Genomic DNA, 26,471 nt, shown 5'->3' with positions numbered 1-26,471 from the left:
GGCCCAGGGTCAATTGACAGATCTGGTGTTGGTAAACGTTCGTGCCTATCGCTCTCTGTAGTGGTGGACCACCAAAAACTTTTCCAAAGGGCGACCGTTCCTGGATCCAGTTCCTCAGATAGTACTAACAGCGGACGCATCGCTCTCCGGCTGGGGAGCTCACCTACTACATCACACCATGCAGGGCAGGTGGACACCTCAACAAAAGTTACTCCACATCAACCATCTGGAGTTACTAGCCATATTCTTAGCCCTAAAGGCTTTTCAAACGCATGTCTCAGGCAAGGCCGTCTTAGTCCGCACCAACAACATGACAGCCATGTACTATATACAAAAACAAGGCGGCCTACACTCTCTGCAGCTCTCTCAGCTAGCACAGAGCATATGGTGATGGGCCATACCCCAACAAATCTTCCTCCTAGCCCAACATGTCCCAGGAGTCCAAAACACTATGGCAGATCTGCTGAGCAGACAAACCCAACAAATTCACGAGTGGGAACACCATCCACAAGTTCTTCACCCGTACTTTCAAATGTGGGGGCATCCACAGATAGACCTCTTCGCCACCCACAAACGCCAAATGCCCAAGCTTCGCCGCCAGATATCCACACCCATTGTCCAAAGGCAATGCGATATGGATGAACTGGTCAGGCAGATTTGCGTACGCTTTTCCGCCTCTCCCACTCATTCCCTTAATGGTGCGCAAACTACAACACTCCCTCACTCTCATCCTAGTAGCTCCAACTTGGGCCAGATAACCATGGTACACCACACTGCTGGAACTATCTGTAGTACCGCACCAAAAGTTACACCTCTCTCCACACCTCTTAACCCAGAACCATGGAGAGATCAGGCACCCGGACCCAGCTCAGCTCAACCTTGCGATCTGGCTCCTGAAATCCTAGAATTCGGAGATCTGAATCTTCCTCCTGGCTGTATGAACGTCAGAGAGGCTAGGCGACCTACCACTAGAGCTTGCTACGCAGCCAAATGGAAACGTTTTGTGGTCTATTGTCACAACAATAACTTCAATCCCCTAGATGTGTCCATTCAACACATCATAGGCGATTTACTATACCTACAAAGATGCAATCTAGCCTACACGTCTATTAGACTGCACCTTGCAGCCAGAAGCTTATCTACAAAACAGGCAACATCTATCACAGGCAACATCTATCACTCTTTAGAGTACCTGCCATAAAAGCCTTCATGGAAGGCCTCAAAAGAATAATTCCCCCCAGAGTGCCACCCTCACCTGTGTGGAACCTAAACATCGTTCTCACTAGACTAATGGGGCCTCCCTTTGAACCTCTACACACATGAGAACTTCAATTCCTAACATTGAACACTGCTTTTCTTGTAGCCATCACTTCCCTCAGAAGGGTCAGTGAGATACAAGCACTCACCATTCAAGAACCTTTTCTGCAATTGCACCATAACAAGGTTGTTCTCCGTACTAATCCAAAATTCCTCCCTAAAGTCATTTCTCCCTTTCACCTAAACCAGTCTGTGGAACTACCCGTATTCTTCTCGCAACCACAGACTGTTGCAGAAAGAGCTCTCCACACATTAGATGTCAAATGAGCCTTACTCTACTGCATCGAAAGAACACAACCCTTTCGTAAAGGCCAAACAACTGTGCGTTTCCTTCTCACCACCACATAAAGGCAATCCCATCTCCAAATCTGGGATAGCTAGGTGGATTGTCAAATGCATTCAGATTTGCTACCACAAAGCAAAACAAACGCTATCTGTTCCCCCTAAAGCCCACTCTACACGTAAGATAGGGGCTTCCATGGCATTCTTAGGGAACATCCCCTTAGATGATATCTGCAAAGCAGCTACATGGTCAACACCGCACACTTTCACTAAACACTATTGTGTAGATGTGCAAACTAAGCAACAAGATAGTGTGGGCCAGGCTGTACTCAAAACATTGTTTCAAACCACTGCAACAGATACTGGTGGTCGCCGCTAGCGATGGGTACTGCTATACAATCTATGCACAGTGTGTAATCTGCAGCTCATATGCCTCGAACGGCAAATGCTACTTACCAGTATGCATCTGTTCTTGGCATGTAGAGCTGCAGATCTACACACGCCCACCCGCCTCCCCGGCTACCTTATCTGTTCCAGTTTATCTTATTTAGATACAACACACATGGGCATCTTCACTGTTTATTACTACGCTCCATCATTTCCCTGCTGGCGAAAAACAATCTGAGGATGGAGCCGAAGCCCATGCGCAATACGATCCAAAGGAGGAGTCACATACCTCGTGACTTCCAAAGACTTTCCAAGAGGAAAAACAACTGCAAACATCCGGGCCCAACACCAGATGGCGATCTATGCACAGTGTATAGATCTGCAGCTCTACATGCCAAGAACAGATGCATACTGGTAAGTAGCATTTGCCTTACCTTTAGTATCGTGTGCAAAAGCGGGAAAGTGACAAGATGGAGTTTAACTTCTAAAACGCTTATGCTAACATAGCAATGTGTGCAGGCAGAACCCTGTTTTCACTACAGTACTAGCTAGTTCCTAAGTGACATCTGTTCAGGACCTAGATCCAATTGATTTTTAACTATTCTCACACAGTTGGCCTCAATTTCCACAGTACATATTGGTGCCTAGTACCCATTTTTCAGAACAAACCAACTGACCCAAAAGCTATGTTTGTTCCTTTCAGTCATAAGGAAAAAACTGTCTATTAGTTGCTGTGGGATCGTGCAGTAAAACAGTAATCAATATTTTGGGAGGATGTTCATCCCACAGTCCGGCAAAAACAATGTTTATCTTTCGTCTAAGCTACCTTTGTGGCATCAATTTAGTAAACAAGTGATTCACCCAACTCCTGAAATGCTTATTATGCCCTTGCGTTAGTTATTCAATTTTAAAGGAAGTCAGAGAATGCAAACTTTTGGTTAAAGCAAATTGTTCAGAATGTTTCATATAATTACACACTAGCAAACTAGGAGTTTCATTACATCCTTAAAGTAGAGCGAATGTTTAAATTAGTTTTCATGTTATTTGTGGGATTTTTGTGTGTGTTTCTTTTTGGGGGGGGGGGGGAACGGGAGTTGGTTTGGGGTCATTTGGGTTGCATTACTAGAACTGTTGCCCATGACTTAATCATGGTCTGCATTCTTAAGAAGCTTGTAGAATGGTGGGTTCCTTATTTATTTTTGTATAGTATATTCCTGACCCTCAAAAGGGTGGCAGAGCGCTTAACATCTCTGTTAGACCTGTCAGCCCTTTGGGTGGTCCCTCCTCATCATTATTTATTTTGTCCCACTTTTGCCTCAAACCCTGTTAGAATTTTTCCTTTTTGGGAACCACCAGACTTTTTAGTGTTGCTGCAGATTCAGGGAGCCATTTTATCTACCCCTGGAACTTCTGTCTGAGGGCCTGGAGCACAAAATGGTGGCCACCTGTGACATCACCAGCATCCACTGGAACCTACCAGCACCTTCCAGAACATTCCAGAACCCTGTGACAGTTGGAGGCGGTTTAGAATGTTGGGAAGCTAAGACAGAGAGTTGGCAGTTGGAGCTGGCAGTTGGCACCTGACTGGTGAAGAGTGAGCAGCAGAAACCTGAAGGAGGAAGGAGTGAGGCAGCAGGGGTGGAAACTTGTGCCTGGAGTGGGGTCCATAAACCCACCCTTGATACTAGTCCCTACTGACTGAGCCCAGCCTGGAGCCCTGTGTGGGAAGAAGCAAGAAAAACCATCTTAAGGACCTGGACAGCAGGAACAGGCCTTAGAATCCAAGAACAGCAAGATCCTGACCTGGATACTGGTTTCCCTGGAGTCTGACGTCGAGTAGCCTGGAGACCTGGAGCACGAGGTGGAGAAGCGGCGCTGACTGGAAAAGCAGACGTCATACCCGGAGCCCCCAGAGATCGAGAGAGGGCGCCGACGGAGGTCGGAGAAGTACCAGAGGTCGAGGAGGAAGTCACCCGAGGTCGAGTGAGCGGCGTCGACGGGGGAGTGGAGGTCGCACTCCGGAGTCGCCGGAAACCTGAGGAGAGGAGCACCGGAGGTCGGGAGTGAGGATCGCACTCCGGAGTCGCCGGAAGTCGACATCGAGCCAAGGCCGGCCGACGTCATCGAAGCTGAGGTCGCCATCGGACCGGAGCCGCCCGAAGTCGACATCGAGTCAAGACTGCCCGACGCCATCGAATCGGAGGTCGAGATCGAGCCGAGGCCGCCGACATCGAACCGGAACCGCCTACCGGCGTCGTCAAGAACTGACATTGTGCCGAGGCCGCCGACATCGAACCGGAACCGCCTCACGGCGTCGACACGACTCCAGCAGCGTCAGAACTTCAGAAAAAGGGCAGTAAGTGGAATAGAGGGCGCCAAAGGCCCTGTGGAATCCTAAGAGACTACTCTAGGGGTTAGAGAGGTGCTGGAACCAGCTGGACTGTGCCAGGGGTGAGCTGAGACTAATTTAGAGGGGTTGTGTAGAGTGAGAGATCCAGGTCTCTGGTATTCCCCCCTTGATCTACCTCAGTTTAGGCCTCAGCCTTGTCCAAGCCAGGGAGTAGACACCCTCAAGCCTTCCACATCCCCACAAGCTGTGCCTGGGCCAAATTAGCCCATAGTAATCTCAAATGTGATCTGATTCTAGGAGTGTCACTGTCAGCTTTTAATTATTTATTAGGGGCACTGTATTTATTGTATTTAACCTATTTATTGCTTCACTGTATTTATTGGTCCACAGTATTTATTGATGCACAATATTTATTGGTTTGCAGTATTTATTGCCTCAGAATATTTAATTGCCTGTATGTATTGCACTTATATTTATGCCTTTATTATTTATGATCACCCCTATTTATTGAATCATTAAGCCAGTATTTATTTGACCTGCACTATTTAAAAAGCTTGTATATTGTGATTGTGTTATTATTTATCTAATCAGCAACTAAGAGAAAAAGAAGATAAAGAAAGATATTTTCATAATTTTTACGGTGTAGAGTCGTTTTTGGAACGGATGCACGCATGGTTATTGTATGGGTATGTCGTATGCTTAGCACGGTGCCTGATTCCTGACCACTCGAGCCAAGCTACCACTGTATGTCCTGGAAGTACCCCGTTACCACCAACCCTTACCGGTGTGGGAGTGGAGTATTTCCAACATTAATTGGTGTTCAGTGGTGGGATAGAGCTGTGCCTACGTATACTCAACAATAACTGTGGGTAGTCCATAGGCCTACACCGGGAGTTTTCTCAAAGCGGCCTTCCTAATTGTGGGTTTTTGTTTTTTCCAAATTTACTCTGGTGATGGGAGGAGGTATTATTAAAGGTACCCCCCTGCATTGTTACTGCAAATAACTGTCCTCTGACCTGAGTGGGCAAGATGGAGTTTGTACTGGAGAATTTACAAACGTACACTGTGGCCCAACTCAGGGAGTTTTGCCAGCGGGAGGGGGTGTATTGTCCCCCAGGAGCAAAGAAGGGTGCACTCCAAACCAGCTTAAGGGCTTGGGGGGAGGCACGCCGAGAAAGCAAGGCTGAGGAGGAGGACAGGGATAGAGAGCCCGACAGTGAGGGAGCTGGTTTGTACCAACCGGAGGTGGGGAACCTGTCAGCGGGGCCCAGGACACTTTCCAGGAAGGGCAGCAGTGCCTCTAGCGGTGGCTTGTCTGAAGTGGAGTTAACAGACCGGAGGGAGAAAAGGCAGCTCACATGGGACTTAGCAAGGCTGGAGAAAGAGAAAGAGGAACAGAGGATGGCTCATGAGATAAGGCTGAAAGAGATAGATCTTCAGATCCTGAGAATCGGGGCACACCCTGTACCTAACGGTGGCAGCGAAGAACGAGAGTACACCAGGGAACCCAAACCCTACCTGCCAAAGGACATAGTAGCTAGCTATGGGGCGGGTGACGATATCGCCAAGTGGCTAGCGGCCTATGAGGTCTCGTTAAGGGCCCATGGGGTTCCAGAGAAGTACTGGGGAGGGGGATTGTACAAGTACATGCCTCCAGCTGGTAGGGATGCTTTATTGGCCCTCGAAGAGGATGATCAGACCCACTACCCCACCATGAAACTGGCGCTCATAAGAAAGTTTGTACTAACACCCGAAAAGTACAGACAGAAGTTCAGGGGTAGTCACAAACTGGGCACACAGAATTGGGTGGACTTCCTGGACTATGCAAAGAAGGCACTAGAGGGTTGGATTCAGGGCAGTGAAGTGAGGAACTACGAGGGGTTGTTTGACCTAGTACTGAAGGAACACCTGCTTGAGAATGTTTCCCTGAACTGCGTCAACACCTGGTGGATAGCAAGCTGACCAGTCCCCGGAAGCTTGCTGAGGAAGCGGACATTTGGGCTAGTACCCGGGTGTCCACAAGGGGGACTGGAGGGGATACTCAAAAGGCCGGACAGGGCGCCCCCCAGAAGAAAGAGGGGGGGAAAAGAAAAAGGACTTCTCCAAAGGCCCCCAAAATAACTTCCAAGGGAAGCGAACAGGATTCACCCCTAGGGCTAACCCACCCAGAAACCCTAATCCTGGCCAGAGTCAGCAGCCAAGGGTTGTCCATTGCTACGAGTGCGGTGGCGTTGGACACTATAAAGGAGATCCGAAGTGCCTGAAACGACCACCCCCTCCCATTGGAGGAAAGACCCCCGGAGTAGCTAGTGCAGTGCTCGGGGAGGAGATGCCCTTAACTAAGGGAAGGGAGTGGGCGGGTGTCACTTTAGTGTCCCTGGGAGAACGGGAGATGGTTCCTAAGATCCAGGTGCCCGCAAATACCGTAAAGTATGGGCAGTGGGTCACCATCAACGGCCAAAGAGGGGAGGCTCTGAGAGACACAGGAGCCAGTATGACTATGGTGCGTAGCCAACTGGTGTCTCCAGAGCAGGTAATTCCCGATGTACTCCACCCAGCCGCGATGGCTGACGGCAGAACAGGCCACTATCCAGTGGCCGAGGTTCCCTTTGAATGGGGGGGAGTTGCAGATTCACTTCAAGTTGCCGTAAGCCCTGCCGTGCCAGTCGATTGTCTGCTGGGGAATGACATGGAGCACAACGCTTGGAAGGAGGTGGAATACCGGACTCACACTGAGATGCTGGGTACACCTGATTGGGCCTGTGTGAGCACAAGGTCCGCGACTACCCGAAGAGGGAGTTCGTTTCGGCTGGAGCCTGGAACAATGGCCCAGCCAGCTGCCAGTCAAGGGAAGAACCGAGGACAGGAGGAGCCTGCCTCGGCGTCCGCACCCCGTAGGACGGATAGGCCACCGGAGGTGGTGGACCAGGAGTCTGCGGTGGGGGATGTTACCAAACTGGAGGACCTACCCATCCCGGCCGAGTGGCACGTGGAGGGAGGCCCGTCCAGGGAGGAATTCTGCCAGGGCCAGAGGGAGTGCCCTACCCTTGAGGGGCTGAGGCGACAGGCCGAAGCCCAGGCAGCAGGGAACGCTGAAGGGAACTACAGTGTTTACTGGGAGGATGGGCTCCTCTACAGTGAACCCAAGGCACCCCTACACGGATCGTCACGAGCCTTGGTAGTCCCTCAACGTTATCGAGCCTTCCTTCTGGAGTTGGCTCACGAGATCCCATTGGCAGGACACCTGGGGCAAGACAAGACCTTCGCCCGTCTTGTCCCACACTTTTATTGGCCTCAGATGAAAGTGTCGTCCGATACCTACTGCCGGACATGTGTGTCTTGCCAAGCCAGTGGGAAAACAGGGGTGAAGCTGAAAGCTCCCCTGGAACCACTTCCTGTCGTTAGCACCCCCTTTGAAAGGGTGGGCATCGACATTGTGGGTCCGTTAGATCCGCCAACGTCAGCTGGTCACCGGTTTATCCTGGTCCTGGTGGATCATGCCACACGGTACCCAGAGGCAATACCTCTGAGGACCATAACAGCACCTGTTGTGGCTAGGGCCCTGATGGGAATCTTTACCCGAGTGGGTTTTCCCAAGGAAGTTGTGTCCGACAGGGGGACCAACTTCATGTCAGCGTACATGCGGGCCATGTGGAAGGAGTGTGGAGTGACCTACCGGTTCACAACTCCTTACCACCCCCAGACCAATGGTCTGGTGGAGAGGTTTAACAAAACCTTGAAGGGCATGATCAGAAGTCTGCCTGAAAGCCTGCGGAGGAAATGGGACGTCCTCCTGCCCTGTTTACTCTTTTCCTACAGGGAAGTGCCACAGAAGGGAGTGGGCTTCAGCCCCTTCGAGCTTCTGTATGGGCACCCTGTACGTGGACCTCTCAACCTGGTGAGAGACGGATGGGAAAGAACTCCCAGAAAGCTTTCCCAGGATGTGGTGAGCTACATGCTGGCCTTCCGGAGCCAAATGGCTAAGTTGTGGAAGCAAGCTTCTGACAACTTGGAAGCCAGCCAAGCAGTGATGAAGGCGTGGTATGACCACAATGCTCACCCGGTGGAGTTGGAGCCTGGCCAGAAGGTGTGGGTGATCGAACCAGGAGAGCTTAGTGCCCTCCAGGATCGCTGGTCAGGACCCTTTGAGGTGTTGGAGAAGAAGGGTAAGGCTACCTACTTGGTGGACCTGAAGACCCCTCGTCAGCCCCTGCGGGTGCTGCATGCCAACCGCCTCAAACCCCACCACGAGAGGCCCGAAGTCATCTTGATGATGGTGACTGACGGAGGAGAGGACGTGGAAAGCGAGCCTCTCCCCGATCTGTTTGCGTCTCAAGAAAAGGATGGGTCGGTGGAGGGAGTGATTCTCTCCCCATCTCTAACTCCTGAACAGCAGGAGGACTGTCGCCAGGTCCTGGGGCAGTACTCTTCGTTGTTCTCCCTTGTCCCGGGTAGGACTCACCTGTGCGTCCATGACGTGGACACAGGAGACAGCCCACCTGTGAAGTTCAAGATCTACCGGATGTCAGACAAGGTGAAGGCCAGCATTCATAGTGAAGTCACTAAGATGCTGGAGCTAGGAGTGATCGAACCTTCTAGCAGCCCCTGGTCCAGTCCGGTGGTACTAGTACCAAAAGCTGCACCACCGGGTGCCCAACCGGAACTGAGGTTCTGTGTGGACTACCGGGGACTGAATTCAGTGACCAAAACTGATGCTCATCCGATCCCTAGGGCGGATGAATTGATTTACCGGCTGGGAGCTGCCCAATATCTAAGTACCTTTGACCTTACTTCTGGGTACTGGCAGATCTCTTTGACTGATGGAGCAAGGGAAAGGTCAGCCTTCTCCACGCCCAATGGCCACTACCAGTTCTGTGTGATGCCCTTTGGGCTCAAGAAGGCACCTGCCACGTTTCAGCGCCTGGTAAACCAGATCCTCACCGGAATGGAGAGTTTCTCTGCTGCTTATCTGGATGACATAGCCGTCTTCAGTAACAGCTGGGAGGATCACTTGCGTCACCTGCAAGCTGTTCTCCAGGCCCTGAGACAAGCTGGGTTAACGATCAAGGCCAGCAAGTGCCAGATCGGGCAGGGGTCGGTAGTGTACCTTGGACACTTGGTGGGTAGGGGAGCGGTGCAAACCCTCCAGGCGAAGATCGAGGCCATCATGGCCTGGGAACCCCCCAAGACACAGACTGAGGTCCGAGCTTTTCTGGGCCTCACGGGATATTACCGCCGCTTCGTGAAGGGGTACGGTACCATCGTAGCCCCCCTCACGGAGCTCACGTCCAAGAAACAACCTCGACGGGTAGTCTGGACGGAGGCTTGTCAGCAGGCCTTTGTGAGATTGAAGAAAGCCATGTGCGAGGCCCCAGTCTTAAGGGCCCCAGACTTTTCCAAGGAGTTCATTGTCCAGACAGATGCATCAAAACATGGCATTGGGGCAGTGTTATCGCAACTCAATGAAGAGGGTCTGGATCAACCCGTGGTCTTCCTATCCCGGAGACTACTTCCCAGGGAACAGAAGTGGAGTGCAATAGAGCGTGAAGCCTTTGCAGTGGTATGGGCTCTGAAGAAGTTGCGGCCATACCTGTTTGGCTCGCACTTCCTGGTTCAGACCGACCACAGACCCCTCCGTTGGCTGATGCAGATGAAGGGGGAGAATCCCAAGTTGTTGAGGTGGTCTATTTCCCTACAGGGAATGGACTTTCAGGTGGAACATCGGCCTGGAGTGGACCACGCCAATGCAGACGGTCTCTCAAGGTATTTCCGCCTTAGTGATGAGAACTCCCAAGGGGTTGGGTAGCTCTCCCCACTTTCAGCTGGGGGGGACGCGTGTTAGACCTGTCAGCCCTTTGGGTGGTCCCTCCTCATCATTATTTATTTTGTCCCACTTTTGCCTCAAACCCTGTTAGAATTTTTCCTTTTTGGGAACCACCAGACTTTTTAGTGTTGCTGCAGATTCAGGGAGCCATTTAATCTACCCCTGGAACTTCTGTCTGAGGGCCTGGAGCACAAAATGGTGGCCACCTGTGACATCACCAGCATCCACTGGAACCTACCAGCACCTTCCAGAACATTCCAGAACCCTGTGACAGTTGGAGGCGGTTTAGAATGTTGGGAAGCTAAGACAGAGAGTTGGCAGTTGGAGCTGGCAGTTGGCACCTGACTGGTGAAGAGTGAGCAGCAGAAACCTGAAGGAGGAAGGAGTGAGGCAGCAGGGGTGGAAACTTGTGCCTGGAGTGGGGTCCATAAACCCACCCTTGATACTAGTCCCTACTGACTGAGCCCAGCCTGGAGCCCTGTGTGGGAAGAAGCAAGAAAAACCATCTTAAGGACCTGGACAGCAGGAACAGGCCTTAGAATCCAAGAACAGCAAGATCCTGACCTGGATACTGGTTTCCCTGGAGTCTGACGTCGAGTAGCCTGGAGACCTGGAGCCCGAGGTGGAGAAGCGGCGCTGACTGGAAAAGCAGACGTCGTACCCGGAGCCGCCAGAGATCGAGAGAGGGCGCCGACGGAGGTCGGAGAAGTACCAGAGGTCGAGGAGGAAGTCACCCGAGGTCGAGTGAGCGGCGTCGACGGGGGAGTGGAGGTCGCACTCCGGAGTCGCCGGAAACCTGAGGAGAGGAGCACCGGAGGTCGGGAGTGAGGATCGCACTCCGGAGTCGCCGGAAGTCGACATCGAGCCAAGGCCGGCCGACGTCATCGAAGCTGAGGTCGCCATCGGACCGGAGCCGCCCGAAGTCGACATCGAGTCAAGACTGCCCGACGCCATCGAATCGGAGGTCGAGATCGAGCCGAGGCCGCCGACATCGAACCGGAACCGCCTACCGGCGTCGTCAAGAACTGACATTGTGCCGAGGCCGCCGACATCGAACCGGAACCGCCTCACGGCGTCGACACGACTCCAACAGCGTCGGAACTTCAGAAAAAGGGCAGTAAGTGGAATAGAGGGCGCCAAAGGCCCTGTGGAATCCTAAGAGACTACTCTAGGGGTTAGAGAGGTGCTGGAACCAGCTGGACTGTGCCAGGGGTGAGCTGAGACTAATTTAGAGGGGTTGTGTAGAGTGAGAGAGCCAGGTCTCTGGTATTCCCCCCCTTGATCTACCTCAGTTTAGGCCTCAGCCTTGTCCAAGCCAGGGAGTAGACACCCTCAATCCTTCCACATCCCCACAAGCTGTGCCTGGGCCAAATTAGCCCATAGTAATCTCAAATGTGATCTGATTCTATGAGTGTCACTGTCAGCTTTTAATTATTTATTGGGGGCACTGTATTTATTGTATTTAACCTATTTATTGCTTCACTGTATTTATTGGTCCACAGTATTTATTGATGCACAATATTTATTGGTTTGCAGTATTTATTGCCTCAGAATATTTAATTGCCTGTATGTATTGCACTTATATTTATGCCTTTATTATTTATGATCACCCCTATTTATTGAATCATTAAGCCAGTATTTATTTGACCTGCACTATTTAAAAAGCTTGTATATTGTGATTGTGTTATTATTTATCTAATCAGCAACTAAGAGAAAAAGAAGATAAAGAAAGATATTTTCATAATTTTTACGGTGTAGAGTCGTTTTTGGAACGGATGCACGCATGGTTATTGTATGGGTATGTCGTATGCTTAGCACGGTGCCTGATTCCTGACCACTCGAGCCAAGCTACCACTGTATGTCCTGGAAGTACCCCGTTACCACCAACCCTTACCGGTGTGGGAGTGGAGTATTTCCAACAATCTCACAGAAAAACGTTACAGCAGTCAGTGAATTCGCATGCACAAGGGGAGATTTACGAATTGCACAGAGGTAATGAAAGTTATTATAACAGTTACATGTAGAATGCATGCAAAGCTATTTACAATTGGTAGCAATTTCCCTTTTACCATCAACTGAAACCGCAGGTGACTGTGGATAATTCCTAAGATTAGTGTTGATTGTTGAAAAGGAGCAGCCAAGCGTACAGGTTTTTTTTTTTAAATTATAAAAGGAGTTAAAAATATTTGTTACATGACCTGAGACAGCGCCCTGCATGCTGAATCTTGTCTTGTACTTTGAGATCTTGAGGTATAAAGATACCTTCCTGCCTATGACACTGCATTGTCCAGAGATGGTAATATAATTCACCAGGGATTTTTTGGTCCCCATATGTAATACCTTGTATGCGATGTAGGTCGTGTTGTAGAGATCCTTCTGCAGACATTAATAGATGGGCCAGGTATTCGCAACCCTTGTAACTAACTGGGGTTTGGATGCATTTGAGTCCACGCAAATTAGTATGGTCCGATGTGAACTTTTTTTTTGTTTTGTTTTATATAGCGCAAAGTAGACCAGAGTGCTTTACATGAGCACCAGTTACATTACAAATTCCTCATGTGTGCTAACCTTTGCACATCTTTCTTCCAAATGTTGACCGACCTAGGTCACATCTAGGACTTATCTAATGTCAGTGTAGTGGCTAAAACCTAAATTCGATGCTTGCGACATCATAGGATTGGAACCATCTCATAGCCAAATGTTCTGAACTGACCTGCTCAGCAATATTTTGAATTCTCAAAACAAGTGGGAACTTGTAGTTGGCCTCGAAAGAACTTGTCATGAAGTGCACCTTCCCTCTCAAATGGTTAATGGACATGCTTTATAACTTTTCTATATCTCACTGAGTAAATCAAAAGTTGAATAATCATCGCTTCTCCTAAAAGCACTACATTGATGCACCAGTTATGATACTGTAATCTAATCTTATCTCTCATACCTTGCTTTACCTATTCCCCAGGCTTGTCAACTTTCAGCCCTGAAAGTTAGGATCTCTACTTGCTGTTTGATACCTATTTCATAACTCTTGAAATCCACCTGAATATATTCATCCAGATTTAAAAACTCAACTAAAAGGTTTTCAATGGATACTACTTGCCTGCATCATTTCCATCTTTGTGACCTTGCTTATGCCTCATTTTGCCAAATTTTCTAATTCAAACCGATTCTTTAAAAAAACGTTTTTGTTGATCAGAGAAACATTTCTTATAGTGGGTGTGTATATACTTATAAAGTTACCGGCAATCAGCTCTTTGATTATAATGCATTTCTCTGTTTTGAATCTATTCCTCAATACACTCATCATGTTCCTTCTTTAGGTCTTTGTGATTAAGTAGTGTGAATCATTTACATGTAGTCCGAATCAAATGGTTAAGAACATCATTTAGTGATAAATGGGAGTCTGAAACAAAAGGAAGCAGGCTATGAAGAAAGCAGTGAAAGGGGATCTGATAAGTAGAAAAAGGGCAGTGGGAAGCTGCTGGAGAAAGAGAGGGTAGTTGTAAGTTTTATAAAAGACTGTTTCAGGAGAACAACACTGCCACCCTTTCTAAGAAAAGAAAGTAGAAAGATGGGCAAGGGAACTAGAATATTTGAAAGAAAGAGCAAAAGGCGATGGGGATAAAGTACATTAGCGCCTGTTTGATGCATTTGCCCTGTCCTGTCTTGACCTAGGTGTCGTGTGCTTCTCTGTGTGCCTCTTCCTCTCCCCGCCCCCCTCCCCTCCATCTCTCTCCATAACAGGAAGTTTCTATATTAACTGTACCATTTTTTTTTATTGTTTCAGATTCACGTTGTTCCAAATTTTAAAATTCTGGTCAGTTTACTTGGTGAGTATGTTTAAGTGATCTTTGTCCTAAAGACATCTGTAAAATGTTATTGCAAGTCATTTCAGGCACTGGAAATGTAGCTAGGAGGTTTCCTCCTCCCTTACTTACCCCTGCTTTCATTGGTTTTCTCTGTTTCTGCATGTCTTTTGCTCTCTCCCTTGCTCTCCAGTATTCTTCGGTCATGCATACTTCCATGCGTTGACTGTCAACTTTAAATCTGTGGATACCCTACTGCCTGCGGAAGGGCCCAAAACATCTTTTCAATGCTGTGAAAATTAGGAATGTTCCCAGCGCCACTCATAAATGTGCATCCAAGTCTCCTTTGCCATGTGGGTTGCACTTTCATGTGTTACCTTTTATTCTGCTGTTTGGTAAAGACTGACACATGCTTCCCTCTTGCTCAATTTTCTACTGTGTGCACTTTTTACATTTCTTACTGTTTCTCTCCCGCTTAGGCAACCAATGATGCAAGGCTGCATATTAAAATAATGTAGATTGTGGGGCAATCTGTTTCCAGACGCTTATTACAAAATCTAGTGTGGACTGTCTAAAGAAAGAAAAGTTGGTCCATGGGTGCTCCTTGTGTGCGCCCATTGTGTTGTGTCCTTTTTAAATAATGTATGTTCTGATGGATACATCTGCCAGTGGATTCCTCACCTTGTGAATATCCCCTGCGCCAGCATTCCACGGAACTTTTCTTCCCCAGCATTCCACGTCGACGTGGGCGACGTCATAATACACCGGCTCCGCTCGCGACTCCGATCGACGTCACCGGAGCCATAAGAAGCCCACGTCGGCGTGATGACGTCAGTTCCCTTTTTTCCGCGCCTTCGACGCGCAACGGTTTTTCTCCAGTGCTACTTTGTAGTTTGGTCGTGTATATCGGTTTATTCGGCTATGTCTTCGACTAGGAAGTCGGGCTTTAAGCCCTGTAGGGAGTGTGGAGGCCTGATGTCGATAACGGATCCACACCAGAATTGTTTATGGTGCCTTTCCTCGGAGCATGATATGGAGGAGTGCGGATGCTGTAAAAGCATGAACCCGAAGGCACTCAAGGAAAGGAAGACCAAACTCTTTATGAAGAAGATTGGTGAAGAGAAAAGAGGGAGGAAGAAGGAGAGATCGAAGAGGGAGTCATCGACTTCCAAGTCGTCGAGGTCGAAGAAACACCATAAGAAGAGTAAACACTCTCGACGTCGATCCTCGAAGTCCAAGAAATCGAGGTCGGCGTCGTCTCATCGACGTCGGAGCAGAGGTTTGTCTCCTTCTCCTTCGAGGTCACTGGAAGGTTCTCCTTCGAGGAAGCAGACTCCGATTCAGTCTCCGACGAGGTCTTCGGCTCCGTCTAAGACGTCGACTCCGGTTCGTGTGGAGTCGGATGCTTCTATGCATGAGGAGCAGGAAGAGTCGGTTCCAGTACCTGAAGATTCGGAGGCTCCAGTGGAGGATATTGCGGAGCCGGTGCCGGAGGCCCCACAAGAGGTTCCTTTGCCTCAGTTCCCGGCCCCAGGTACGGATTCGGCTAATTTCTTGAATGCTATGTATGGCATTTTTAATAGGGCGGCCTACCCATCCGGAGCACCAGCTGGTCCCGTGGGTCCGATGGCCTTTACAATGGGGGTGCCACAGCAGTATGCTCAGGCCCCCTTTATGCCCTTTATGCCGATGGCGCCTTCTTGGCAGTTTCCGGCGCCTTCTGGGGATCCGATTCGACCTCGGAAGGTTCGGCAAGCTTCGGAGCCTCCTTCGACGCCGAGACTGGCTCCATCGACGTCGAGGCTGACTCCATCTGCGCCGTGTCTGGCGCCGTCGATGCCGGTTCCTCTGGTTCCTCCGACGCCTCGTACGACGTCGCCGACGTCGGTTCCCCGAATCCGGTCGAGGAGGGAAGTCCAGAGGGTGTTGGAGGAAAGAAGATATCGAGAGGTGGAAGAAGGCGAGGTCGATTCTTCTTCGGACGAATTCGAGGGCATTGAGGAAGCCAGTGGGCTGGATACGACCCCAGAGTGGGAACATGCATCTGCCAGGTCTTCTCCTCCTCATGAGTTGGCTCCCTATCACGTGGTGATAAAGAAAGCAGCAGAGCTTCTGGATTTACAGCTGCCTTCTGTGGAGTATAAGTCCAACCTACTCACAGAAGTGTTACATTCTCCAACTGCGACATCGGAGCCTTTGCTACCTTTCAATGAGGCCATATTGGAGCCGGTTTTAGAGGTGTGGAAGAAGCCCCTTTCTTCTCCTGCAGTGTGTAGACAGGTGGCAAGGAGGTACAAGGTTGCTCCAGGGGACCCTGACTTTTTATCCTCTCATCCGTCCCCGGACAGTTTGGTTGTGCAGGCTTCTTGCTCCAAGCATGCTTCCGGTGCCTTTCCTCAGTCTCCAGCTGACAGGGAATCCAAAAAAGCTGATCAGGCGGCCAAAAAGACCTTTTCGACAGGAAGCATGGCGTTGAAATCCACTAATGCTACATGCCTGCTGGGGCGTTACGTGCACGCTCTTATGGATTCCATTAAGTCCTTGGCCCCTAAGTTGCCTGAAGGGGATAAGTCATCCTTCATGGAGGTTATAGCTGACACTCAGGCGGCTGCCAGGCAAGTTATCCAGTCAGGGTTGGATACTGCGGACTCCGTGGCAAGGATCATGGGGTCGTCTGTTGCTGTAAGAAGGCAGGCTTGGCTCCGTAACTCTGGTTTCTCGACGGATGTTCAGGCTACTCTGGTCGATCTTCCATTTGATGGTCAGAAGCTGTTTGGGGAGAAGGCGGACTCTGCCCTTCAGCGTTTTAAGGACAGCCGATTGACTGCAAAATCCTTGGGTCTGCAAGTGCCGCCAAAGGGTTCGACCTTTCGGAAATTTAGGGGTTTTGGGCGATCGTCTTTTCGCTCTTTCCGGCAGCCCCAGCAGCAGCAGCAGCAGAATCCCCTCTATGTCCTATAGAGGGAGATAAAGGGGTCGGAGAGGTTCTGGTCGCAACCCCTCTTCTTCCTCCTCCTCCTCTGCTCCCAATGAGGCCTCAGGGAAGCAGCCCTAGATCCCCCATCCTGGGTCATGTAAGTCCTGTGGGGGGTCGGGTGTCCTACTTTCTACGGGGTTGGAAATCGGTTACATCAGACCTTTTGGGTTTTGAACCTCGTGGAGACTGGGTACGCCCTTCCCTTTCGGGAGTTTCCTCCCCCTTACCCTCCTTGCCAAGGTTATTGTTCGGAGGACCACCTGCTTCTCCTGCAGAAGGAAGTTCTAGCCTTGCTTCAGAAGGGTGCAATAGAGGTGGTTCCGGAGCAGGAAAGGGGTCAGGGATGCTACTCCCGGTATTTCCTGATTCCCAAAAAGGACGGCAGATTGCGTCCGATACTGGACCTCATAATCTTGAACTTTTACCTGAAACAGGAGAAGTTCGAGATGCTGACCCTTGCGCAGGTTCTTCAAGCGTTGCAGCAAGGAGACTGGATGGTGTCGCTCGACTTGCAGGACGCGTACTTCCATGTCCCAATCCTGAAGTCGCACAAGAAGTATCTCCGGTTTACGGTTGGGTCGCAACACTACCAATTTGCGGTTCTCCCGTTTGGTCTTACTACCGCACCTCGAGTCTTCACCAAGGTGATGGCGGTGGTGGCTGCTCATCTCAGGAGGTCAGGTGTCCCGGTTTTCCCTTACCTGGACGACTGGCTTCTGAAGGCAGAGTCCCCAGAGATGGTGCAGCGTCATCTGCAGGTGACATCTCAGCTGTTATTCGACTTGGGTTTTTCGATCAATGTGCCCAAATCTCACCTGGTGCCCTCTCAACGCAACCTGTTTATAGGGGCAGTACTGGACACTACTGTGTGTCGAGCATTCCCTCCTCCTCAAAGGATTCTCGACATTCAGGAGATGGTCCCTTTATTCCACAATGGAGCGGTTGTTCCAGTTCTGAAGGTGCTTCGCCTGCTCGGTCTGTTTGCCTCCTGCATTATGTTGGTCAACCATGCACGCTGGCACATGAGGGCGCTCCAGTGGTGCCTCCGCAGGCAGTGGTATCAGCACAACGGGGATCTCGGGGAGTCGATCAGGATCTCCGGAGAAGCTGCAGCGGATCTTTCATGGTGGAGCGTAGAGGGCAATCTGTCGCAAGGAAAGCCATCTGCCTCCATCGGTGGCCACAGTGATAACGGATGCATCCACCCTAGGGTGGGGTGCTCATCTGGGGGATCTGGAGATCAAGGGTCTTTGGTCTCCAGAGGAAAGGTTGTTTCATATCAACCTTTTGGAATTGCGGGCGATTCGTTTGGCGCTCAAGGCCTTCCTCCCTTCCCTTCGCGGTCAGTCGATCCAAGTCCTGACAGACAACACGACCGCGATGTGGTATGTCAACAAACAGGGAGGAGTAGGGTCTCTTTGTCTGTGCAGAGAGGCCCTGCGTTTATGGTCCTGGGCTCAGGACCATCAGATTTGTCTGATGGCAAATCATCTGGCCGGGGTGCTGAACGTACGTGCGGACAGTCTCAGTCGGCAGTTCTCCGCCGACCACGAGTGGAGGCTCCATCCGGAGGTGGTTCGTCACGTCTTTCGGATGTGGGGAACTCCTCGGGTGGATCTGTTTGCCACTTTCGAGAACGCGCACTGCCCGTCATTCTGCAGTCTCCAGTATCCGATGCAGGGAGCGTTGGGGGACGCGTTTCAGTTGAGTTGGGGCTCTCGACTCCTTTACGCGTTTCCTCCCATACCCTTGATTCCTCGGGTTCTGAGGAAGATTCGCCAAGACCGGGCCCAAGTTATATTGATCGCCCCAGATTGGCCAAGAAGGGTGTGGTACACAGATCTTCTCCACCTCGCCTCGTGCCCTCCGCTCCGTCTCCCTCTGAGGGCAGACCTCCTCTCGCAGTCGGAGGGGCAGGTTCTACACCCCCACCTCCAGAGCTTACACCTTCATGCCTGGAGATTGAACGGGGCAACCTGAGTTCATTCTCTCTCCCACCTGATGTGGTGAACGTTATTTTATCGGCCAGGCGACACTCCACCAAGTCCATTTACTCCTACAGGTGGTGTAAGTTTGTAAAGTGGTGTGGAGAGAGATCCATTGACCCTTTAAAAGCCCATCTTTCCAATGTGCTCCAGTTTGCTCTTTCCTTGGCTCAGCAGGGCTTTGCTGTGGCCACGGTCAAGGGCTACCTTTCGGCCTTATCGGCTTTTCTGTGCCTCCCAGATCAACCTTCACTTTTTAAATCTCCGGTTGTTCTGAGGTTCATCAAGGGCCTTACAAACATGTTTTCTCCTACTCCATTTGTAATGCCTCAGTGGGTCCTTAATCTTGTTTTAACCTTTCTAATGGGGTCCCCTTTTGAGCCTCTTCATACTTGTCCTTTGAGGCTGTTATCATTTAAGGTGGTTTTTCTTGTAGCCATAACCTCGGCAAGGAGGGTGAGTGAGCTTCAAGCTCTTAGTTCCAAACCTCCTTTTCTTACCTTACATGCTGAAAGGATGGTTCTCAGGACCAGGGCTGCTTTCCTGCCAAAGGTAGTCACTCCATTTCATTTGGGGCAGTCCATTACTCTCCCTGTTTTCTACCCTCCTCCTCACCCTTCCAAAGAGGAGGAAAGACTCCATCGTTTGGACCCGAAGAGGGCTGTCAGTTTTTATCTGGATAGAACCAAGGACTTTCGCCTTGATGACCAGCTCTTTGTTGGCTACATTGGTCGTTCTAAGGGGAAGGCGGTGCACAAGCGCACGCTGTCAAGATGGATCATCCTTGCCATCAAGATCTGCTACGCCCTGGCTGGTAAGACTCCTCCTGAGGGCATTCGAGCTCATTCAACTAGAGCTAAGTCATCTACATCTGCTTTGGCCCGGGGTGTTCCTGTGGCAGATATTTGTAAGGCCGCGACTTTGGCCTCCCTCCATACTTTCGCAAAGCATTATTGCTTGGACTCTGAGATGAGGAGGGAGGGCCACTTCGCGCGCTCTGTATTACAAGACTTTCTGGTATAGGAAGGTGGACACCCTCCTCCGGGAGTGGGGACTGCTGTGGGAATCTATATCTATACAGTATCTGCCTGTGGATTCCTCACTGACCCACCCGCCTCCCCGTTGTCCACCTTTGTATACCATGAAATGGGTCTTGTTGATATGTTTTTATGCTCTGTTGTGCTTTTGTAGGAAATGCTTGTTTATTTAGCATTCTTTTCCTTTGTATGCTATGCATATGTGTTGGTGTATTGTATACTGTGTATACTTTGAGTCTGTCGTTAGTCCACCTGTTCGCCTCGAAGGCACGGGGAAAAAATGGGTGGAACTGACGTCATCACGCCGACGTGGGCTTCTTATGGCTCCGGTGACGTCGATCGGAGTCGCGAGCGGAGCCGGTGTATTATGACGTCGCCCACGTCGACGTGGAATGCTGGGGAAGAAAAGTTCCGTGGAATGCTGGCGCAGGGGATATTCACAAGGTGAGGAATCCACAGGCAGATACTGTATCCACCAGAAAAAGCATTACCGAAGGTAAGTAACTTGTTCTTTAGGTCTTGTAAACCTGCTCTCGTCCCTTGCTTCTCAATGTCTAATGTGCTACCGAGGCAACACCCACCTTTGGACCTCCCTTCTCCTACTTAACAATTACACTTCAAATGCTAGTTTAAATAACTTACAAAGGAAGGTAAAATCACTGGTAAGAATACCAGTCTCTTGTAGTGTCACAGTATTCTTCGATAATGTTTTTGTGCAAATTATTTTACTTGAAACATCTGTAGGTATTCACCAGGGCTAATGTTAGATTTTGATTTTGGCACGAGTGTAGTCGTCTATGCTTATGATACCCAGCTTGTCCTATGCTTTGATCAATCCCTGTTGGAGGTTCAGCATATTCTTCACACCTGTTTCAATGGTCAGCAACAAGCTGGCAAACGTGGCAATAGATGGGAATATTCAGGTCTTTGATAAAGTGCCCTCACACACCCCGAGGGATGTCATGCTTCATTATTGGGCTTAGCTCCTCCGTGGGTCGGCGCTGCAATGCCCGACGGGCACTTGTGAAGGGGCTCTTTAGTGGAGTTCTTTTGTTCATGAAGCCGTAAAGTGCATGTGGCTGTTTGACCTAGGTAGTGCAGTGAGTGCAAGGTGGTGTTAAAATAGGTTAGGGCTGCCCTATAGTCTAAATTTTATTGCAGGGGTGCACTAACCTAGCTAACAATAGATATCCCTAACTGGATGCAATGGTTCTAAAGGGCATGTGTGGTGTGAAAGATCAACTTTTTTCTTGCCTTGGATAGCCCCTAACGGGTCTGGTGGCAATTCATCAGGACAAAGTGTAAAAAATAGAGACTTTTTCAATTCTGACACTACTGCAATGCTGGTTCTGGTATTGACACAATGGAGTAGTGACCAGCTTTGTCTGTGGACACCAGGTCCGATTGACCTAGTGCTTTATGGCCCCTTGATTAGTAGGTCTAGGCTGACGGGAGCTTTTCAGAGCGCCTCGTTGCTCACAGTCAAAGAACAGCGTGGTAACTAGCCGTGTTCCTTCCCCTGCTCTGCATCCCCCGGGGTGTGTGAGGGCACTTAATTGAAGACCTGAATATTGCCACCCACACTTAGGAACTGCACACCAGTTTGCTTTATCAGTTTACATTTGGGAGTACGTGTGCAGGACCTGGATAAAAAAAACTCCTGGTTCCTCTTGTTTAAAGAATAGATGGAGGTTCCCATAATGGATGAGGCACAGTGTCCACGGGCAAAAACCCTGCTTTCCATTTTGACAAGCTGCTCTCTATGTGACCACTTAAGCTCTTTGGTCTCTATATGTTATCATTAGATGACGTGCTGTGGAAGATTCTCCCACCGCAGGCATGTTCTCTGCCTTCCACCCCATCTGCTGACAGAGAGGTTTAATCCAGGAGTAGTTATAGTCTCTAAAGGACAGCATAAACACTATTAGCAAGTGGATAAGGTACATTCTCTTATAGACTGCTATTTCCCTCTCACTCCTGCCTTGCAATAAGTGAAAAATAATTTGATATTTTATTGAGGAGGCAGATGACACTTTGACTCCAGCCTAGTCCGCTCCAGCAGCTCGCCACTTGGCCTTGTCAGTGGTTCATTATGTGTTCTCTCCACTGATCAGTCCTGTCAACGAGACCAATGGAACTTCCCCTTTTAATTGTAGAACGGCTTTGATTGAGGTAGCTATACTTGCAACTGCCCCAGCCTCTTCTGTAAAGACTAGCTTCTCTCATTGCGCATATCTAAAACTACTAATTGAAGTTCAGATGTCTCTTCTTTGAAGAACAGATCTAGATCTTTGCCTTTGAAAGGTCAAGGCCTCCACTCCTACTTTTTATCTCAGAATGGAAAAATCAGTGGTTTTTACCACATGCGATCTCTATTATCTTAATTAGTTTCTCTTCCTTCAGAAATAAAAAAGGCTAGCATTTGTGATGATTAAGGAAGACACAACTGCCTAAATTACTGTTTTGCAGAAATGTAATGGGCACAAGTATTTTCTTCATACTTTTGAGGCAACAAAAGCAAAAGAGGTTGGATTACTGAGTTTGAGCTTACATGAGAGTGCGCTGCTAAATCCAATTTCCTCACTGTCTTTAGAAGTTATGCAGTGCGACCCATAGAGTTGGGCCATCAGGAAACAGACTATAAAGAAGAGGTGCAGCTTAGGATGAGAACTTCAGTTGTTAAAGTTTAACCTTGTGGAGTTCTGACCCATACATCTTGCCACTTAAAGTCATACAGTCTTGAAAGCACGTTCGGCCAATATGGACATTGAATAGAAACGGGCTGGCAAAGACCCCTCCAGGGGCTCATGACAAGAGTGTGGATAACTTTTGCTACTGATTTTATTAATTGTAGAACACTATGACTCGGTGGACCTACAGGATGCATACGTTCACATCTTGGTAAATTGTGTTCAAGGACAATATCTCCAATTCATTAGTTGTTTCAGCATTAAACATCCACAGAATGCAGTTTCATAAGTCTTCAAACTTGTTTTCCTGGAGGTGGCCTACCTAACGATCCAAAAAATTAACTTCTATACTTGTCCAGGCCCTTTTTAGCTGGTAAAGTTCCAATTTGAAACTTAGCACATACATTCTGGCATAATATCAGAATAAACAAGATACTAACCTTGAATTATGCAAAATTATTTCTCATACAAACAAAATTTAGCTCATAAGAGCCATTGCAGACTCCAGACTTACAAGGGCCTTTCTTGTTCAGAGCATAATGTATGTAAAAGCGAACACCTTACATGACATCCTCGTGGTTCCACTGGTTCTAAGCCTTGTGTAATTTCCCCTTGAATGGTTTCACGTTCACTCCTTCAGCTTTACCTGGCAGAACACTGAAATTGATAGTGGTTCAATCTTCCTTTTCTCTTTTCTTTCTCTTTCTTTTGTCTCTCGCTTTCTCTCTCGCTTTCTCTCTCGCTTTCTCTCTCGCTTTCTCTCTCGCTTTCTCTCTTTTTCTTTCTCTCTCGCTTTCTCTCCTTTTCTTTCTCTCTCGCTTTCTCTCTTTTTCTTTCTCTCTCGCTTTCTCTCTTTTTCTTTCTCTCTTTCAGATGATGATGATTGCCCCCAATGGCGGACTTATCTCAGTTTGATGTTGGGGCTGCCAACCACTCCTAATGTTTTTAGGATTGATACTTAAGATGAGAGGATGATCTGAGTGCTTCATGCAGTTTATATGGATCATTTAATCTCTCAAACATAAAATATGTTTCAGTGCACCGATAATAAAGACTAAATAGGTTTTATATATTCATGCAAAAATGTATTAAATACATAATGATGGGTAGAGGATGTAGCCTAACGGCTCGGGCGGACGATCACTAAATTGGGGAACCGGGTTTGTGTCCTGGCAATGACGCTCAACATCCTGTAATTCTGTGCAAATCACTTAATTTCCCTGTGTCTAACAAAAATGAATGTCCTTGTGTAACGCAAATGGTGCTTATGTAAAGCGCTCTGATACCTTCGGGTCAAGTTTGTGCTATATAAAAGTATTAAAAGATATTAAAAAAAAAAAAAAATATATATATATATATATATATATATATATATATTCCAAAACCAAGTTCTCTTCAGCGGGAAGAAGAACGAGCCTAAGCACAGCAGGTCCAGCAGCTTTATTCGGCTATTCAGGGCATGACGCGTTTCGTAATAAAACTTTTTCAAATGCCTTCAAATCATGAATGCTCGCAACTGTCCACCTTTTAAACCAGCTTGTCTCACTGCGATTGGCTGAAGTCATCTGGCAGGTACTAGGGAGTATATATATATATATATATATATATATATATATATATATATATATATATATATATATATATATATATATATATATATATATATATATATATATATATATATATATATATATATATATATATATATATATATATATATATATATATATATATTTTTTTTTAAATGGATAGTCCGATATTGTCACTGTTATGTTGCTTATCACTCTTACAAAGTTTGAATATGAAAGTGTTCTGTTCTAATTAAAAAATACAGGTGTGATTTTACATTCTGGTAGCTCACATAGGTTGACAGTAAACATTCATTTGTTGTTTTAATAATTTTCTACTGTTCTATAGTAATCCTCTGACTATAAGCCATATAATTGTCTCAAAGCTGTTTTCTGGTTAATGTAGACATCGGTCTTTTGGTTAAAGTATCTATATTTTCACGTGAATAAGCTGGTGCTAAAACATTTGTCATGACCGGAAAAGCCTCACTGCCAGGGTTCTGGCCAAAGTGGTTATGATACTCATGGACAACACAGCATCCTTGTTTTACATAGGATACACAGTGACACTTGCTTCAATGCATTTAGTCAGCAGTTCTGCCTCTGCAGTCTTGGTACTGAATATTCAGAACCTCGCTTCAGCAGTAATTGTGTGTAGCTTTGTTGAGTAAAACCTTCTGATGAAACCTAAACTACACTTTTCCAATCATAGGTGCATCCCCACTTTGTCAAACGCCCCTACTAAATACAGTGTTTTGTTTGTTTCTTTACCTCAGACAGTAATGTGCATGTCCATGACCTGCTGACATTTCAACAAATAACCATAGTGACCAAAGCAAAGGGAGCATCTTTGCTGGCATGTGACCTACAGGCAAGTATGAGAAAGATTGCAATGTTCTTTAGCTTCTCCTTCGCTTGAGTAGGTTTGAAGACCCTTGTAACTGTGCAGGTACTATAATAATGTACTTTTCATATATGTAGTAAAGTGTTCAGTCTACACTCTGTAATTTGTTTGGGATTTTATAATGTGAAGCAGTTTATGGTAAATCCAGTGTGATCATTATACGTTTTCCCCAAATATAGTATTTGAAGGCATGTTGTGATTTGTGAATGCAGTTTAAAAAAAAAAAAAACATTTTTATTAGGTATCGGACTTGCAATAGCAACATTTGCGACATGACACAATGTGAATGCAGCTTTAATGTGTTGTTTCAAGACCATATATTGGTTTTGGCTGATCCATTTGAAGGAGATTGTGTACTGCACTTTTTCTAAATTATTCTTGGTTTTTGATTGATTGTTTCTGAGGCAAACCCTGCAGTTGCAGCGTGGCGCTATGCAAGACCCTATGCTTCATAGATTGATATCTCCAATAGAGCTGCTTCAGAGCGGACTAACGGGCCTGGGGCTGCATTGCTGTCCACCCCATAGCAGTAAGCAGCTATTGGCGGGTTAAAAGATTAATTAAGGTCTCGCAGTGAAACCTGTGCATAATGAATAAATCTTGTGGATCACTTTGTTTCGACAGTATATATAAAACCTGGAGCCACTGCTGTTGTACTACATTGGACATGTACAACAGAAACTTCTTTTGTTTACCAATCCATTTAACCTCTTCCGCCCAATCGAGTGTACTCTATCTGAGGCTTTTTCAGTATCTTGGAAGAAGATAATTACCATCAAAGATGGTTCAAATATGAGCTATGTAGAGCATTGAAATGCATAAATAGTGAAGTGATAGTTTTAGTAATTTGAAACCAGAGTTGGCCAAGCTTATAAGCATCGCTTTAATGGCAACCACGTGGAAACTCAGGCATGCACTAACGCTATGTGCACGTGTTAGCACATTAAAGTCAGATCTATTGAATTTGCTGATTTAGTGTGGGAAAACATATAAGGGTTAGCCTGAAGCATTCCATAAACCCATTCATTCTTTGATGTAGTGATAAACTAATGACCAAGTTTGTATTAAAACTCTTTAAACATGAACAGTAAAATATAAAACTGCAGTTGTATAAAAAGACACAGACCTATCCATGCACGCACCTACGCAAAAATATTCACACTCCCCAAAAGACAAATGTTAGAAAAACCCCACTCCCACACCGGAAGAGGTGGTGGTAACGGGGTCTCTCCAGACATACACAGTGGTAGCTTGGCTCGAGTGGTCAGGGGTCAGGCACCGTGTTAAGCATACGCAATACCCACACAATAACCATGCGTGCATCCGTTCCAAAAACGACACTACACC

General features: G+C 47.8%; 1 protein-coding gene across 1 annotated transcript in view; it reads left to right on the top strand.

Annotated features, from left to right (window-relative positions):
• The window catches only part of VPS39 (VPS39 subunit of HOPS complex), a 341,156-nt gene that overhangs the window by 46,998 nt on the left and 267,687 nt on the right, over positions 1-26,471 (top strand). Inside the window, exons 4-5 of the mRNA XM_085627090.1 lie at positions 13,945-13,987; positions 24,997-25,091. Coding sequence (XP_085483216.1) covers positions 13,945-13,987; positions 24,997-25,091 — 138 coding nt within the window. The remainder of the gene's footprint in view (positions 1-13,944; positions 13,988-24,996; positions 25,092-26,471) is intronic.

The sequence above is a fragment of the Triturus cristatus genome, chromosome 9 (assembly GCF_964204655.1).
Source record: "Triturus cristatus chromosome 9, aTriCri1.1, whole genome shotgun sequence".
NCBI classification, from domain to species: domain Eukaryota; kingdom Metazoa; phylum Chordata; class Amphibia; order Caudata; family Salamandridae; genus Triturus; species Triturus cristatus.
The sequence above is the reverse complement of the archived record's forward strand: the minus strand, read 5'-3'. Positions and strand labels throughout refer to the sequence as shown.